The 16985-nt window shown below is 40.0% G+C and overlaps 2 protein-coding genes across 19 annotated transcripts in view; one reads left to right on the top strand and one right to left on the bottom strand.

The window, feature by feature from the left end:
* The window catches only part of TNS3 (tensin 3), a 224864-nt gene that overhangs the window by 178561 nt on the left and 29318 nt on the right, over positions 1-16985 (top strand). The gene's annotated exons all lie outside the window — the stretch shown is intronic.
* Positions 2785-16582, bottom strand: LOC124417788. Its single transcript, XM_046933990.1, has 3 exons — positions 10693-16582; positions 10240-10485; positions 2785-7114 (listed from the first exon to the last, which is right to left on the bottom strand). Exon 1 carries the CDS (start codon positions 14957-14959, stop codon positions 14054-14056), a length of 906 nt encoding a protein of 301 aa, XP_046789946.1. The 5' UTR covers positions 14960-16582; the 3' UTR covers positions 2785-7114; positions 10240-10485; positions 10693-14053.

Below are 16985 nucleotides of genomic sequence, written 5' to 3'. Positions count from 1 at the left end.
CCGACACTGGTAGTGTTCAAAGAGCTTTTGGATGTTGTGTTGAAGGACATGGTTTAGTGAGAACCATTGGTGATGGGTGAATGGTTGGACTGGATGATCCTGTGGGTCTTTTCCAACCTTGGTGATTCTATGATTCTATGCCTGAAGTGCAGCCTAGTGATTAACACACTTTGCCTGTGTTCAACTATCACAAATATCTTGGCAATTAATTTATTAGAAGAATGTTTGAAAAAGAAGGCAAAGTTTAGGAAAACATTATGAAACAGAACAGGAAATGTTGAATATTTTCAAAATATGTCCTTTACTATGCAATATTTGTTTTAGAAATTTCATTCTAGTCTAAAGTTTTCTCTTTCAAGGAGCACAGCATATAACCAGTGTTATTTGGATCATTGCTAAGCACCAGAGGCAGCTTACCAAAAAGGTACAGAAGGGCTTGTACTCACCTGTATGTCAGAAAACTGTTTTCAAAAGTCATTTGGTAAAGCTTGGAGTATTCTGGAAATTCCAGGTTGAGTTACGCTTGAGAAGAAAAGCAGTTCAGAAGAAGTCCATGGACAGGCAAAAATAATAGCAATGTATCAGTGTCCTAGTGCTGTGAATGTCACAGTTCTGGCACCTTACAGTCTGCCTAGTCCTGAATTCAGTTATAAATTCAGTGGGCAATGAAATTGCAACCGGCAAAGTAAATACTGTAACTTGAATGCAGTGATAGTTTTGTTGCAGTGAACACTGAGGTCTTTCACAGTCATGCTCTTGAGAACACGAGCATTTACAAAAGTGATTGTATTCTGCATTTTATGCCTGTTGGATCTAAATCTTAGCCTTATTCTAAGTAACATCTAGAAAAGCACGAGCTTTTCCCATGCAGATGTAATAGCCAGTGTGAGCACTCATGTCATATGAAAGGTCCAAGAGAGGTCTCCCTCTTCATCATGATTATGAGCGGGACTTGAACCAAGCTTTCCTGTTCAAGTATGAAAACTGACACTTTTGAGCTAGATTTCTCTCTCTGGCTTAATTCTCACAACTTGCTATTTAGTACAATGTATAGGAACAGTAGAGCAGGCTTCCTAAAGGAAGAAAAATTGAATTCAAATTTATGGCCTGATTTAGAGGAGTTCTGAGTGAACAGAATAGAGAACAAAGGACTAAGTAATGAAGCACGTAAAGCCTGTAAGTGTGAAGCTTTTTTAAAAAAATATTCCTGTGGTCTGGAATTGCCAGCTAACTTTCTACACTTGCATAAAACCTCCCATCCACAGTGCACCCAGCACTGACCAAATGAACACAATTTTTCCAGAGCTATTGTTAACCATCTATTATGTGGTAAATCCTGGCTTCTGCCCTGGGGCTTTAGATTTCATTCAACAGCAACATGTCTGAAAGTTTAACCATGCACTGTTCAGCTTTCATCCTTCCTGTAGACCTAGCCCAAAATCTTTTTTTTTTTTTTTTTTTAGTAAAGCAATAGCATTATCTGGCATTTCTTCCTTTATTTTATACTTGCTGTCCAGGGAAACTGACCATTCATGGGTTCTACACCTGTGAGCTGAAAAGATTACAGCATTTTCAAAGGTGCTGAACAAAGGTGTTTATTTTCTGTTTTCACTTGTATCTATAAGAGTTCATCACTTCTAACTTTCAGATGGTAAGAAAGACAGTAAATCTGAAGTTGTAAATGCCAAAGAAATGTTTATGTAATCAGATTACTGCACAGGAAAAAAATGCATTTATGTAAGTCTCTGCAGTACTGTAGTTCCTGCTCAGTCTCAAAGCAGATACACCTCATGCCTTAAACTTCAAATATGGCCTGTTATGCTGGTGAGTTCAATGGCTGCTGTTGTAGTAGTTGTTGTTTTTGTGTGTGTGTGGTTTTTTTTCTTTGTTCTCTAATAACCAGTGACTGACTCACTGACTACTGGACCAAATAAAGGTTTTTTAAGCACTCAGTTTTAGAGAATTTGGTTTCTGTTTTTCCCTTTTAGTGGGAAAAAAATCATGCTCCACATTCAGTGTTGTCAATAACTATGACAAGTAACTATGTATGTGTGTGTTCTTGAAAGTATATTTGTGTAATATTGAAAGTATATTTGTATAATATCTTACACATATGTAAAGTAGAAAAAAAAGGGAGAACCTTAAAAAGTAGGTTTTGCTCGTCCTGATGATGTACGAGGTAAACTATATGCAGAAACTAATCATAAGTTTAACAGAAATACAAGATTGGGTGAGCAGGCAACTAGCTGATGTGGATTGTTATTGCATACGTGTGCCTGTTTTTGCTAGTTAGCAGCACATGTGGGAGCATACTTTTTTTTATATGTACTAGTCTTCTTAATTGGAAAACTTAAATTAAGAAACATCCATGGGTACAAGTACTTCCCTTTATGTGGCTACATGAAGCTTTTTTAAATTTACCCTGGTGAGGCCTTCTATGATGTGTCACTCAGCGACACTGATATGCTAGAGTAATCCATACAGTCTGAGAGACAGCTACAAAAGTACTACAGCTGTGAGCACACCTGTTCAGAATGATTGAAATCTTTAAATGATCTTGTGTTTAGGTACCTGTGAAGGTCTGTCCTGCTGCATTCTCAAGTCCAATGTGTTTTACAATTTCAGAATTACAGAGCTGCTACTGTTGTATAAGGATGTAAATACATATTCAGTTTTGATTAGATGTTTACAGTCCATGCTGCTTTGTTTTTAAGATATTCTCCTACTTTTATGCTTGTTGTGCTTCTTCCCTCTTTTTTTCTTCTTTTAGAAGAGGGGTGTTAGGTTCATACAAGGGGAAAAGTAAATTATTCTGTATTTTTCTCTGCTTCAGTTAAGTGTGTTATTTCATAAAGCCATTCATATTCAGATATTTATCACAAAATCTGACATGCGTATGACTTGGGATTGGCTCACGCATTTCTTTCGGTTGTGGGAGTACCAGGGTTTGCTGAATACGTGACAGAGGGCCACCTCCTCCAGCGTTTCCTGTCAAAGAAAGATATCTTGCTGGGACACAAGGTCTGCTAGAGACTGACAGGATCCGCCTGTCTCAATGGGGGCTAGTTAGCTGGCAAGATTGAGAGAGCTTTAAACTAGGATCAGTGTAGGAATGGGATACCGTTAGGAACACTGGGAGTAAGCCAAGGGAAGGTACAGAACCGTCAGAGGATGGCAAGGCTAATGGGAGCATCTATGCCTCTCCAAGGAGCACTGAAGTTTTAGAAGCACATCTGAAATGCTTGTCTACCAGTGCATACAGTATGAGGAACAAATGAGATGAACTGGGAGACTTGGTCCTTTCATAGAGTTAGGATATCATTGGTGTTAGTGAGACTTGGTGAAATGAGTCCTGTGACTGTAGTGCTGGGGTGAAAGTAGAGAACTGAACTAAAAGCAGGAGATGTAGTATGTATACAAGGAAATAGATTCTTACAGTACAGTTAGTGAAGCACTGGAACAGCTTGCCCAGAGAGGCGGTGAATGCCTCATTCCTGAAGATACTCCAGGATACTATTCGGACATTAGGAAATACTACTTTTCTGAAAGAGTGGTCAGGCACTGGAATGGGCTGCCCAGGAAGGTAGTGGAGTCACCACCCCTGAAGGTGTTGAAGGACCATTTGGACATTGTGTTGAGGGACATGCTCTAGTGAGAACTATTGGTGATGGGTGGATGGTTGAACTGGATGATCTTGTAAGTCTTTTCCAATCTTGATAATTCTGTGATTCTATGATACTCAAGTTCAGGCTGTACCAGGATCTCAGCAATCTGATCTAGCTGTAGATATCCCTGTTCACTGCTGTCAGGCAGTCACTAGAGGTTTTCCCCAGTGCTCAGTTCTAGTGTCAGCCCCGTTCAACATTTTTATCAATGATATGAGTACAGGATTGGAATGTATCCTCAGCAAGCCTACTGGTGACATTAAACTGGGAGGTACTTTTAATTCACTGGAGAGACAAGAAGCCTTGCAGAGAGAGGATCTAGATAAATTGGATCATTGAGCAATCATCAATGGCATAAAGTTCATCAAAGTAAAATGACAAGTTCTTCACCTGGGATGAGGTAACGTCAGATGCGGGAGATGTGTGATTGGAGAGCATCTCAACAGAAAGGGACTGGTGGTGCTGGTGACAGCAGGCTCAACATGAGCCAGCAGTGTGCCCTGGAAGCCAAGGGGATAAACTGCATCTTGGTGTGCATTAAACAGAGCATAGCAAGCCAAAGGACATGATTCTCCTGTTGTATTTAGCATTTGTGCTGCCTCACCTTGAATTTTGTATACAATATTCAAAAAATAAGTTAAGTCCTTTGAAAGCATCCAGAAGAGGACAGTAAAGCTGGTAACAGTGATGAAAAGCATGCCCTGTAAGAAGAAGCTGAGGACACTTGGGTTGTCCGGAGAAAAGGAGGGTGAGAGGCGACCTTGTTGCTCTCTGTCCCTCTCTGAGGAGGGGGAATGATCTCTTCAGCCTGGTAACCAAGGACCTGTGGAATGGCACAAAACTGTAGAGGTTCATACTAGATATTAGAAAGCACTTACTTATTGTGAGGGTGGTCAAACACTGGAACAGGCTTTCAGGCAAGGTGGTTGATGCTCCTGTCAGCGTTGAAGAGGTATTTGGATTCTGGTCTTAATAGTATGCTTTAACTTTGGGTTAGCCCTGTGGTGGTCAGGAAGTTGGACTTGATGATCCTTTCTAAGTTAACCATTCTATTCTAGTCTGTAATTAAATGCTTGTGAGTTAAGGTGACACTTATTTATGATCTTTTCAAAAGAGAGAAACATATTTTTCTGCCTTTTAAAAATTTATTCCTGAAATATCTCATCTGACCACAGAAGAAAAATAACTTGTGTTATTTAAAGCTTTACTTCTTTCTTCCCTCAGCCGTTCCCCAGTTCTTACTGCCCCAAATGTACTCACAAGTCTATTTTTTTTTTGCATATATTGCGTCTATATTGCATATATACATATATATGTATATATATTGCAATTCTTTTTTTTTTTCTATATATATATATATATATATTACAATTGTACACAGCTTTGGAAATGAATGTTTTTTCACCAACATGTTGTCTCTGACAATTCTTATCTTCCTGTTAGTGTTCTGTTCTATTTCAGCAAATGTTAAATAGCCAAACAATAATAAGCATCTAAGACTTGCAAATCAGAAGGGAAATTGGACATTCAAATGTTGCTTGTGAATATAATATTCTTTATGCATCCTTGAGTGCTTTCTACTGAAAGCAATTTTTGCTAATAGTCATTGTTTACAGGAGTTTGAAGAGTGCATTCATCCACATTTGTCTCTTCCGGGAACCATGAAAAACAAAGTGTAATTGTGTAATAAATTACTCAAAGTAATTATTAGCACTTGCGGGTTGCTACATTAATACTCTGTTCTGCCTCTGTGACAGAGATTGTCCCTCATTTTTTCCCTGATTAGTCTGGTGTCTGTCACAATCTGCCCTCCCTATTTGTGTGTCCTGGGTGTTACCGTTATGAAATTGTTTAATAGAAATAGCTGGTAGGAGTAAATATTCTTAGGACAAATAGTTTAAGTGTACCTTTTGGTCAGTGACAGGAAGCAAAATTATATCTAATTTGCTAGTATTTGCCCCTGTAATCAAGCCAACGTGTATATTTCAAAGTTATCAAAATGGCGTAGCGTGCATGTTGCAAGTACTTCGCTTTTGAAAATTTGAAAGCAATTGAGTAATTAGTTACAGGAAAGCTTTAAATTGTCCTGTTTTTTGTTCATATCAAGTCATTTCCTGTACTCATCCTTTCAGAAAATCTGGTGCCCTGAGACAATCTGAACAGGAAGTGTGCTGCCCATCATGGCACTGCAGTGTTTCCCCTCATTTTCCTCACCTGCAAATAAAACCTACTCTGAACAATGTTGGGGGTAATGTTGAATACAATACCGTAGGGTTACATGTGGTATTTTGTCAAAGAAGGATTGGGAAGTGAGTCAGACTTTATTCAGAACTTGGATACTAAATTTATCAGCATTGAGCTAATTTGGCGTTATACAGCAGCTGAAACGTAGTCCACATTAAAAATCATTTAGATTCACAGTTTCAAGTTGTGTATCTCTCTGAAAGAAATAAATCTGAGAGGTCAAATCAAGTGGTACAGAGAATTGGGTTTCTGCTTAATAATAAATGAACAAACAAACCCCGTATGCTTTGTGTGCTGAGAGTCAGTGAAGAAAAGAGCTGTGAGCATTGTATGCTGACTGACAAATGAATTGGGAAGTGTTTCAGGAGCAGTACTGTGTGCTAAAGAAAACTGTGAGCAGGAGCCTGGGGGAGGGGAAAGAGAGATTTAAAAAAAAAAAAAAAGTCTAATTCAAATGAGGTGGAGTTACCAGAACACAAATAGACCGAGTGGGCAGTCCGGCTGGAACAGTGAGCAGCAGCGCTAGCCCAAACTGTCGGTATATTATTTTCTGTCTGGATGGAGCGAACTCTGTCTGTCTTCAAATGACTGACTTCGTTCAGAGACAGTCTGGCTTTCTTTCAGTGCAGACACTGGAATCCTCTTTGTCATGAAGTTTTAACACACTGGGTAGAGCGATTGGTATTTCAATGTGAAGAATGGCTTTTCACAAGCCTCCCTGTGGTGGAGTAGCGCGCCTGGCTGCTGTGCTCTTCTGAGCTGCAGAAAGAATGCAGTGCAATCAGCTCAACAAGAGGAAGCTCTTTTTTTTTCCTCCATTCTGAATAAAGTTTTTGCACAGCCCGTGCTTCACGAGAGAATTTCTATCATGATGGCCTCCATAGGTATGTTCTTGGTTTCCTGCTCTCCTACTTTCTTTTTTGCTTTCCTCAATTAGAAAACTCACTTTCCAGGGCTTCTGTGTTTTCCTGGCCAAGTTCTCATCACTGTGCAGAACAGAGTGAAATGCAGCCTGCTCTGTGTATGTAAAGTGGGGGGAAGGCAGGGGTTTAAAAAAAAAAGAAAACAAAAACAAACCGCTTTGGCAGTTCAGTCAGAGAGGTCTATCTGCAGTGCAGTATGCTTCATGAGCTTCCTGAGCTCACTTGTGTAATTGCAGGACAAGGAAGTACTTCCATGTTGTATACTTTTATGTTGGTAACAAACTGTGAAGAAAAAAGAAAAAAAAGAAATAGGCATTACGTATTAAGTAGCAACATTTGGAGCTCACAAAAAAAGTTGCAGAACATTACATACACAGAGTTTTGTCATTATGAGCTTTTTTTCCTGTGATTGTTAATGGAGTGACGGCATAAAGCAGGACTGGCAAGCTTCATGAAGCTGGTTTTCTGTTAGCAAATAACTTAATATCTTTCCTTTCTGAAGTAAAAGAAAAGTTTGCCTGGGACATATGTAACTGCTGACTACATGTAAAGACTTTGTCTAGACTGATTCCTTTTGGTTCTCTGAGAAGCTCCTAATAATGCTATAGTGAATTAAAATTTCCTTCCAGAAGGAAAAATGAAGAGACTTCAAAAGCACAAGTCTTTCCTGAATGAGGAATTTCGCACGCTCTTCCTCCTTTTTTGCATACAATAAACATGTTATAACATCCAGGGTGCTAAATACTTTAAAGGCGTGATTCTAACAGCCCTAATGTAAAGAGGTTTTCCATTCAGCTGATAGCTGATGCTTATATATGAAAAATTACTGAACACTTAAGAGACAGAACAAGAAAACATGTAACAGCTTTAATTCTCGATCTTGTTACACAATAAGGAGCAACACTGAGGAGTAACTGAACAGAATTTGTTCTATTAAAAGCATCCTTAAAAAAAAAAAAAATCAGGTTTGTTGTTATTCTAAGACAAAAAAAATGTTTAGGGATCCTACTTAAGAGCTAAAAGGCAGACCCTTATTTTTGATATTGAGGCTGAAGGTAGCTCTGTTTAGCCATTTAGCAAGTGACTCCAGAAAGGTGGACAAATTGAAGATGTTCACATTTGGGCAGTATTTTAGGAGAGTAAGGCCAAAGTGAGACATTCAGTATAAGGTCTGAATGTCAGCTTTGTTGCTTCTATTCCTATTGATAGGTAACTATTTCTCAGACAACACAAGCAGCATACTTGGACATCTGGTGCCTGCTGGCTAGATTGAAACAATAATTCAGAATTTCTCTAACCCTATTTTCCACCTACAAAGAGTAAGTAGAGTCATACCATGAAGTTTAAAGTTTCACTGATTGGTGTCAGTGTTTGCTTTCAGGAATCAGTCCTGAACTCAGTCTCTACTTCCTTTAGTTAGTATTTACTTTGCTTTGCTAGCCTCCTCCTCCAAACTGTCTTTTTCAACAGAGCTGTCAGTAAATGCAAGTTACATTTTTCAGGTCAGGTAAGGCAACTCAAACCTGCATTTCCCCACATTTCAAGCAGTTTTAATAACTAATGAACTTCAGAGCACAGCGCAAACATTTTTCTCTGTTTTCTTGAAGGGTGCCTAGTCTTCTAGGACATTCTGCTTGAAAAGCAGTACTCTTCATTTTTAAGGTGTCAGTTAGTGTACTTCTTATTCCTAGGGATTATGTTTTCCTTCTAAAACTGCTACAGTTTGATGCAAACTGTCATGTTCAGCAATGTGAATATCTGAAATTCCATGATGAGATAAGCTACTAGGAATGGAACTAGCTATCTTTGATGACAGAATTATTTTGCTGTGAAGAGTATAGTGAAGTCACGGTAATAATTATTCCCTACTGGTTTGGTTTGTTTTTGTTCATCACAAAATAATATGCTGAATTTCAAGGCAGAATAGTAGTGCTCCTCCTTACACGCTATAGAATGACAACTGTATTAGTGGCTCTCTCCTAAAGAGTGTTTTTTGTAACTGTCACATTTTATGTCTACATGTGACCCAGATGACTTGAAGAGATACCTCAGCATCTGATCTGCATTCCCAAGACAGCAAAGTTATGCTTAAAGTCAATAACAGACCATCTGCAAGATCTTTCAAAATACATGAAAAGTCACATGCTTCAGTCCCAAGAGAAGGCTTTTTTATTCCTCAGCACTATTTGGGGAAATAAGAGTGAAATTAGCCTAAAAACTCCTTCAGTAGCCCATGATGCACATCATACTGCTTTATTGAAGAGTTTGCAACACATCTTTAAATACAGCTTAGTTTTATTTTGGTACTTCTGAGTTAGTCAGTGAGGTAAAGTGTTTGTGAATAATGTAAGTATCTGTTAAGGAATGGTTATTTTCTCAGAAATGCTAGAGAGCAAGATTTTCAGGGCAGGGACCATGAAACAGGGATCCGGTAAATCATTATTTTGATAATACTTCTCTCTGTGAATACAAGGGTAGAGGGTAATAGCAATTAATTATCTGATCCTGGAGTTGCTTGCAGATACATTCATGACTGGCATAGCTCCAGAGGTTGTATTTGTTTGTTACTGGAAGGAACTCCTGGGGGCCATTGCAGGATCTAGAAGTTGATGGAACATGGGCATATCCTATCGTGTACACACTTTTGTCACACATCTTGCTATCAGACTGGAATGTGTGAAAGTGTTATACAGACAATCTTACTCACCCAGTACTTAATGAGGAGAGCTACTATGCCAAGGATGTTTCCTCAAGGGGCAACATGGATCACTAAAATCATTTACTATCTCTCCAGATTTGTTGTGTTATTTCCCAGGTGGTCAGCGACCACATGGTTAACATCGTTGACTTTTTAAAAGAAAAAAGTATATGTATTCTAGAGAGATTCTTGTCAGTAATATTAAATGAAGCTGGTCTTGCTAGCACATCAGATAGTATGTGGATGCTAGAGCCATAGGTTCTCTTATCCTGCAGGTTCCATCCACCTGATGTGGTGTCTAGCAAAGAAAGCCAACCTACTCAAACAGAGGTTAACAGAATCTCCATGCAATAATTATTTTGTTCCTTTCCAAGGATGGAAAGGAAAAAAGGTTTTGCTATACTGTTGTAGGAATTATAATCTGGTTGTTAGAGATAGGTTTCTGGGAAGTAGAGGAAAGTAACAGTAGCTGACCATATGATTGCATATGCATTTCACTCATAACAAGGATCACAGTGAAGAAAAGTCCATTGATGTGCATAAAAACCAGCTGATTACGAGGCAACAAAGAAATAGCTTATAACACAGGGAAAAGTGCAATGACACAGCAGAGCAGCAAGACCCCAGGCTGCAGCAAGGGATGATCCACTCAGACACAACAGCAGGAGGCACAAAACTAAGGGAAAAATAACAAAAAGAAACCACTTACCTTTAGAAGGCCTATAAGGTCCTCAGGTAGAAAAAGATCTCCAGATGAGATACCCTTGCCTCTGCTGTCAATCCTTAAATGAGGTCTAGAAAGGGGTAGATCCTGGCTCCACCTCTTCTGGTTACTCAGATACTCACGTACCTGAGCTCTCCTGGGTTGGCTCTGCCTTCCTACCAGGTGCTCAATCACTGGTTCAAGTCATGGCTTAACATTTTCACTACACAGCCACTGTTCCAACCATATAAACTAAAACAATAAAACATGAGAAAAACATACTTTATTCTTCTATGGCACATTGTCTTGTTCTGACCATGTATTACAGTGCTGGTCTCTAAGGTTTGGTACTGTTCTGCTCACAGAGAAGTGAAATTGCTTCTGACAGACTCTTAGGAACAGCAGGTAAAGTATTCCCAGGTAGGATGATAGTCACAGAAAAAAAAGAGCTGAACTCACCCAACTGGTGAAGGAGATCTGTGGCTCTACAACACACCTTCTCAGGAAATAGCTTAGGTACAAAAAATTCTTTCTTTTCAGTGGCTGGCCCTTACATGAGTACAGGGTGGCTCCACCCTAGGATCATCCCTTCTGGTCACCTGGGGGGTGCACAGGTGCAAACAGTTTGCCTGTGATCCCTAGGTCAGACACACCCCTTCACCAGGTGCTTGATCACCAGTTCAAGCCATGACCTAACAGTTCCCCTACAGGTGTATTCACCCCAAGGGATATGCAAGATAATTATCAGGGGATAGGAAGAAATATGAGGACTTTAGTAGTATATGTGTAGAATCATAGAATGGTTTGAATTGGAACAGATCATTAAGATCATCTAGTTCTGACCTCCGGCTATAGGCAGGGACACCTCCCATTAGACCATGTTGCTCAAAGTTGCATCCAGCCTGTGTCCAGGGAGGGGACATCCACAGCTTCTTTTCTTTATTTCTGTGCCCTATGCTGTTGTGTACGAGTGAATCATTATTTGCTGAAGTGTGGGATCTAGCCATGCTGCCCTTATAGGCCTCCATTGTTTTACATAGACTTTCTCAGTGAGTTTGGTAGAGATTGTTAAGAATCTTCACAAAAAGGAAATCCTGCCAGTTTTTGTATCTCTGTCAGCTGCTGAAGGAACTCTTTTTCAGGAAGCCAAATCCTTTCATCATATAATTGCTATTTCCAGGATTTCAGTCTTTACATAGTATCTTAGGCCTTTGCTACCCTAGACTGTATGATGAGAGTTGTTGTTTTTGCTTTGTCCAGTTCAACTAGCTGACACTGGATTTAGCACATCAGTATCTACTTCTGCTAAAACTTTCTTTCACTCTTTTTTTTTTTTTTTTTTTTTCCGTGAAACTGTGATCTTTTATTTATTTATTTGTTTTGCTAGTAATACTTTCCTCAGCATTTTCCTTGCTGAAATATAAGCAAAATATCTACTCAGGGTGATTAACTCTGTACTTTGCTTACTGGTGTACTTTTCTTTCACTCACTGTTTCTTTTCTATATGTCCTTCCATATGACTTTGTGCCTTTTATTTTTAAGAGAACTTCCTGCAGATCAAGAAAGTAAATTGTATTTCTTCTCTTTGATACATAAGAATTTTCTTTCATTTCATCCTTTTTTAAAATTTATTTTCCTTGATGAAGCTTTTTCAACTCTTTCTGCTGTAGATGTATGAGAGAGATTTCTTCAGGTAAAACATACTTTCAGATCTTCATCTGGTGTATAAATAAGACAAAATGTACTTCAAACCATGGAGCATCCACTGTGTATCTGCACATGTTGTTTTAATGCTTACTACCATAGGCTAGAGTTTTCTTGAATCCTTGTCCTACGTTTTCTTGTATATATAAACTCCTGTGCTCTAACTTCAGTCTTTCAGTCTAAATCTTCTGTTAAAAAAAAAAAAGAAAGAAAAAAAAAAAAAAGGAGAAAATCAAGTGAATGACAGAATAACTTGCTTAACGAGGAATTAAAAATTAATATTGCAAAAGAGAAGTGGTGATTTTATGTCCCTTGGTCTCCTGAATAAAATGAAGTTGGATCAGCTGAGACTTTTGTCATAGAAACTTGCAGTTCCCTAGATGAGTGATTGGTAAATGAACATTTCAGCACTGGTAGTGACATATTGCAGTTAGAGCCAAGTTTCAAAGGGACACAGAGTGTTTAGTGAATGCTGGAGGATATGGCATGCATTTTTCAGAAGAATTTCAGACAGAAGACAGATTCAAGAATGCTTGTTTGGTAGGACAAATCCACAGTGAATCCTGAGTGAATGGTAAATACTAAGTTGATAGAATGTAGCCACATTTGCTGGGAAGATGGTGCTTGTAACTCATAATGGAGTGCTACCATTCAAAGAAGAAGTGATTTGTATTGAGAAGAGATCAGACACCAGTTCTTCCACTATATTCAGTTATGTCTTTGTGGATGAATTTGTCAGGAAATCCTTCTAGCTTGCCTGGGCTGTACTGAGTGAAGAGGAATTGTCTTGGGCCACATGTAAAATGTGTAGGTCACTCTGAAAGTAATGCCTCCTATTTGTTTCCATGGAAACTACAACTGATACAAGAAGCCCTATAGTATTACTTGATATAGCACATTCCCAGCTGTGAAACATTGTTTTTCGACATAGTCAGCGTCTTTAGCTGTGCACTTTGGCCAGTGGTGAACAACAGCTTGCATGCTGCACTTGTAAAAATCTGTACCAGCAGAAGTGACCCACTGTTTCATAGCTGCTATGATAGTGTTGTTGCTAGAAAAATGTTGCCCACATCAGTCTTTCATCATCCCAAACAGATAGAAGTCAAAAAGCACCAAATGAGGACTATTTGGTGGGTGTGGTAGGGCAGTGCAGCCAAGATTAGTAATGTGCTCCTTCGTCTTCAAACTGATATGGAACCTGACATTATTGTGTTGCAAGAGGAAGATTCTCTTTTTTGCTAGTTTGTCTCTGGAGGTTCAAGCCTTCAACTTAGTCTGTGTTGCAATGTAGAGTAGTCAGTTGATGATTTGTCTGGGTTCCAGGAGGTTCAGAAGGATCATCCTTTCCTATCCCAAAAGACAGCAAACATCACTGAGGGTTACATCTTGGGCTTTTGATTCCAGCTTGTAGTGGTGACACCACGTCTCTTCACTGGTAATGGTGTGATAAGGAAACTGTCACTTTCAGCCTCATATTCATGGAATAGAAACATAGAATTGCTCAGGTTGGAAAAGACCTTAAAGGTCATGAAGTCCAAACTCAACGTAACTGTACTACCCTAACTCTAACAACCCACAGCTAAATCATGTCTCTGTGTGCCACATTCAAGCAGTTTTTACACATCCAGGGATGGTGACTCAACTACCTGCCTGGGGAGCCTATTCCAGTGCCTAACAACCCCTTCTGTAAAGATTTTCCTGATATCCAACCTAAACCTCACCTCGTGCAACTTGAGGTCATTTTGCCTTGTCCTGTCACCAGTGAGAAGAGACCAATCCCACTCTCTCTGTAATCACCTTTCAGGTGATTTGATATGCATAAGGACTGGATGTCATTCATAGAATCATAGAATCACTCAGGTTGGAAAAGACCTTAAAGGTCATCAAGTCCAACCACAACCTAACCATACTACCCTAAGTCTAACAACCCTCTGCTAGATTATGTCCCTGAGCACCACATCCAGACGGTTTTTAAACACATCCAGGGATGGTGATTCAGACACCTCCCTGCGGAGCCAATTCCAGTGCTAACAAAGAGTGTTAAGTAAAGAAGTATTTCCTAATATCCAACCTGAACTTACCCTGGTGCAACTTGAGGCCATTTCCCCTCGTCCTGTCACCTGTCACCAGTGAGAAGAGACCAACCCCACTCTCCCTGTAAGCACCTTTCAGATATTGAAAGCGAGCAATAAGGTCTCCCCTCAGCCTCCTCTTTCCCTAGACTAAACAGCCCCAGTTCCTTCAGTTGCTCCTCACAGGGCATATTCTCCAAGCCCTTCACAAGCCTTCTTGCCCTTCTTTGGACCTGTTCCAGCACCTCCATGTCCTTTCTGTACTGAGGAACCCAAAACTGAACACAGTACTCGAGGTGAGGCCTCACCAGTGCTGAGTACAGGGGCAGGATTACTTCCCTAGTCCTGCTCACCACACCATTTCTGATACAAGCCAGGATGCCATTGGCCTTCTTGGCCACTTGGGCACACTGCTGGCTCATATTCAGCCGACTGTCCATCAGTATACCAAGGTCCTTTTCCATCAAGCAGCTTTCCAACCAGTCCTTCCCAAGCCTGGGCTTGCTGTGACCAAAATGCAGTACCTGACACTTGGTCCTATTGAAGCTCATGCAGTTAACCTTGGCCCATTGATCCAGTCTATTCAGGTCCCTCTGTAGTGCCTTTCTCCCCTCTGGCAGACCAACACTCCCTCCCAACTTGGTGTTGTCTGCAAACTTACTGAGGGTGCACTCAATCCCCTCATCAAAATCAATAATAAAGATGTTCAATTGGAGTGGCTCCAGTACTGAGCCCTGGGGGTCACCACATGTGATTGGCTGCCAACTGGATTGAACTCTGTTGACCACAGTTCTTTGGGCCCGGCTGTCCAGCCAGCGTTTCACCCATTGGAGTGTATGCCCATCCAAACCATGGGCAGCCAGCTTCTCCACGAGGATGTTGTGGGGGATAGTGTCAAAGGCTTTACTGAAGTCCAGGTAGACTACACTGGCAGCCTTACCTTCATCCATTAAGCAGGTCACCTTGTCATAGAATGAAATCAGGTTTGTTGAGCAGGATCATGAACCCATGATTTGTGAACCTGTGCTGACTGGGATGGATCCCCTGACTGACCTTTAATTGTGATGGCTCCTGTCTGTAGCTACCAGGATCATCTTTCCAGAGCTTTTTGAAGATGGGTGTCACATCTGCCAGTCTCCAGTCCCCAGGACATCCCCAGTTAGCCAGGATTATTGAAGGATGATGGAGAGTGGCTTGGCAACAACATCCGCCAACTCCCTCAGACTCTAGGGTGCAATCCGTCTGGCCCCATGGACTCGTGAGTGTTCAGCTTTCAGAGCAGGTCCAAAACCATTTCCTCATGGATTATGCAGGGCCTATTCTGTTCCCCATTGCTCTCGTCCAGCACAAGGGGCTATGTACCCAGGGAACAGCTAGTCTTAGTATTGAAGACTGAGGCAAAGAAGGCATTAAGTACCTCAGCCTTACCCTGGTCCTTGGTCACCGTGTTCTCCTCTGCGTCCAACAAGGGATGGAGATCCTCCCTAGCCCTCTTCTTATTGTTAATGTGTTTATAGAAGTATTTATTGTTGTCCTTCACCTTAGTGGCCATACTGATATAGTAGTTCCTGACAAACTTGCAGACTCTTCTTTTTGTTCTTGTGTGAAAATCTGTGGGACTCGCCTCCTATAAACTTGCAGTGTTCCAACATTACCACATAATTTCTAATACATTGAAGCTGATATTCAGGTACAAACACAGTTCCTTAGTCATAATCCACTGGTGCATGTGGATGAACTGACCTTCATTTTGTGGGGTGACAGCAGTGCGTGGCTACTGGAACATGGCTTGTCTTTCATGTTGCTGTCATCACTGCTGAAACATACCACCCACCACCTCAGTGTGCTAACTTCCTGTTTATGGAGACTGCCTGGTCTCCATAAATGCTCAGCAAGCATTGGTAAATGTCAATGAGTGCCATTTTTTCCATGTGGAGAAATTCAGTTATGCAGTTTTGCTTCATACTCATTTCCATGTCAGAAGCCATTCTGTCAAACTTCCCCTCTGCTACCATCAGTCACATGAGTAATGGAATACTGGGGGAAGATGCAACCTCTACTGCCATGCCACCAACATCTGCCTCTGACATCACAAGTCAACATAATAAAATAGGAGGCGTTACTTTCAGAGCAGTCTTCATATATTATATAGTTACTGAATATAAATAACAAAACTTATTTTATTTTTAAATATTTTTTACTAAAACACTAAAAAAAAAGAAAAAAAAAGAAAAAGCAATTATCCCATAAAAATAATGGGATATTTGACATTGTTCTTGTGAGACCATGTTTATCCAGTCTATTGATGTGCATAAAATAATTTGCCGTAACTAAAGATTGCCATAATTTAAATGGGATTTTTAATTCTGTAATTGTTTGAAACCTAGCACAGATAAGTTGATTTTTCGTCTTGCAGAGATGCAACTTTAAATGGTTTAAATGAACATTCAAATCCACCAAAAATGCTAGATCTGTGAGCCGTTTTTCATCTTCAAGTTCTGTCACAAATTTCCTTTTAATTCCCTAAGGGACTTGATTTTATTTTGCAAATCCTAAAATCATCTTTGCGTTTTACCCCAACTTAGCCACGCTACTTAAGAAAAGTAAATGATGTCCCCATAATCAACATTCTGACTTCTAAGGGACTCCTGGAACTGGCAATGATTCAGTCCTTTGAACCATATGGAATTCACAGCTTTGTGATGACTTGCACAACACCATCCATTTTTAAAGCTTTTGCGCATTCATTTTCATGGTGTGTAATGCAGAGACGACAGACTTCTTTCAGTTCCACTATTTTGTCTTTGCAAAACATTCCTTGATACACTTCAAATTTGGCAGCGCGTTTTGCATATGAAGTCTCTTCAGATTTTAACTGTTGAAAACTGACATGATTTCCTTACAAATTAATCAGTGCCGTATTATTTGTCTCAACAGAAAAGTACTCACCTGTCCATTTTTCACTGAACACTTTTC

This window comes from Gallus gallus, chromosome 2 (genome assembly GCF_016699485.2).
Source record: "Gallus gallus isolate bGalGal1 chromosome 2, bGalGal1.mat.broiler.GRCg7b, whole genome shotgun sequence".
NCBI lineage: Eukaryota > Metazoa > Chordata > Aves > Galliformes > Phasianidae > Gallus > Gallus gallus.
The sequence above is the reverse complement of the archived record's forward strand: the minus strand, read 5'-3'. Positions and strand labels throughout refer to the sequence as shown.

Bases quoted from the DNA above. Each gene is read 5' to 3' on its own strand.
- LOC124417788 (XM_046933990.1), bottom strand. From the start codon at position 14,959: ATGGATGAAGGTAAGGCTGCCAGTGTAGTCTACCTGGACTTCAGTAAA.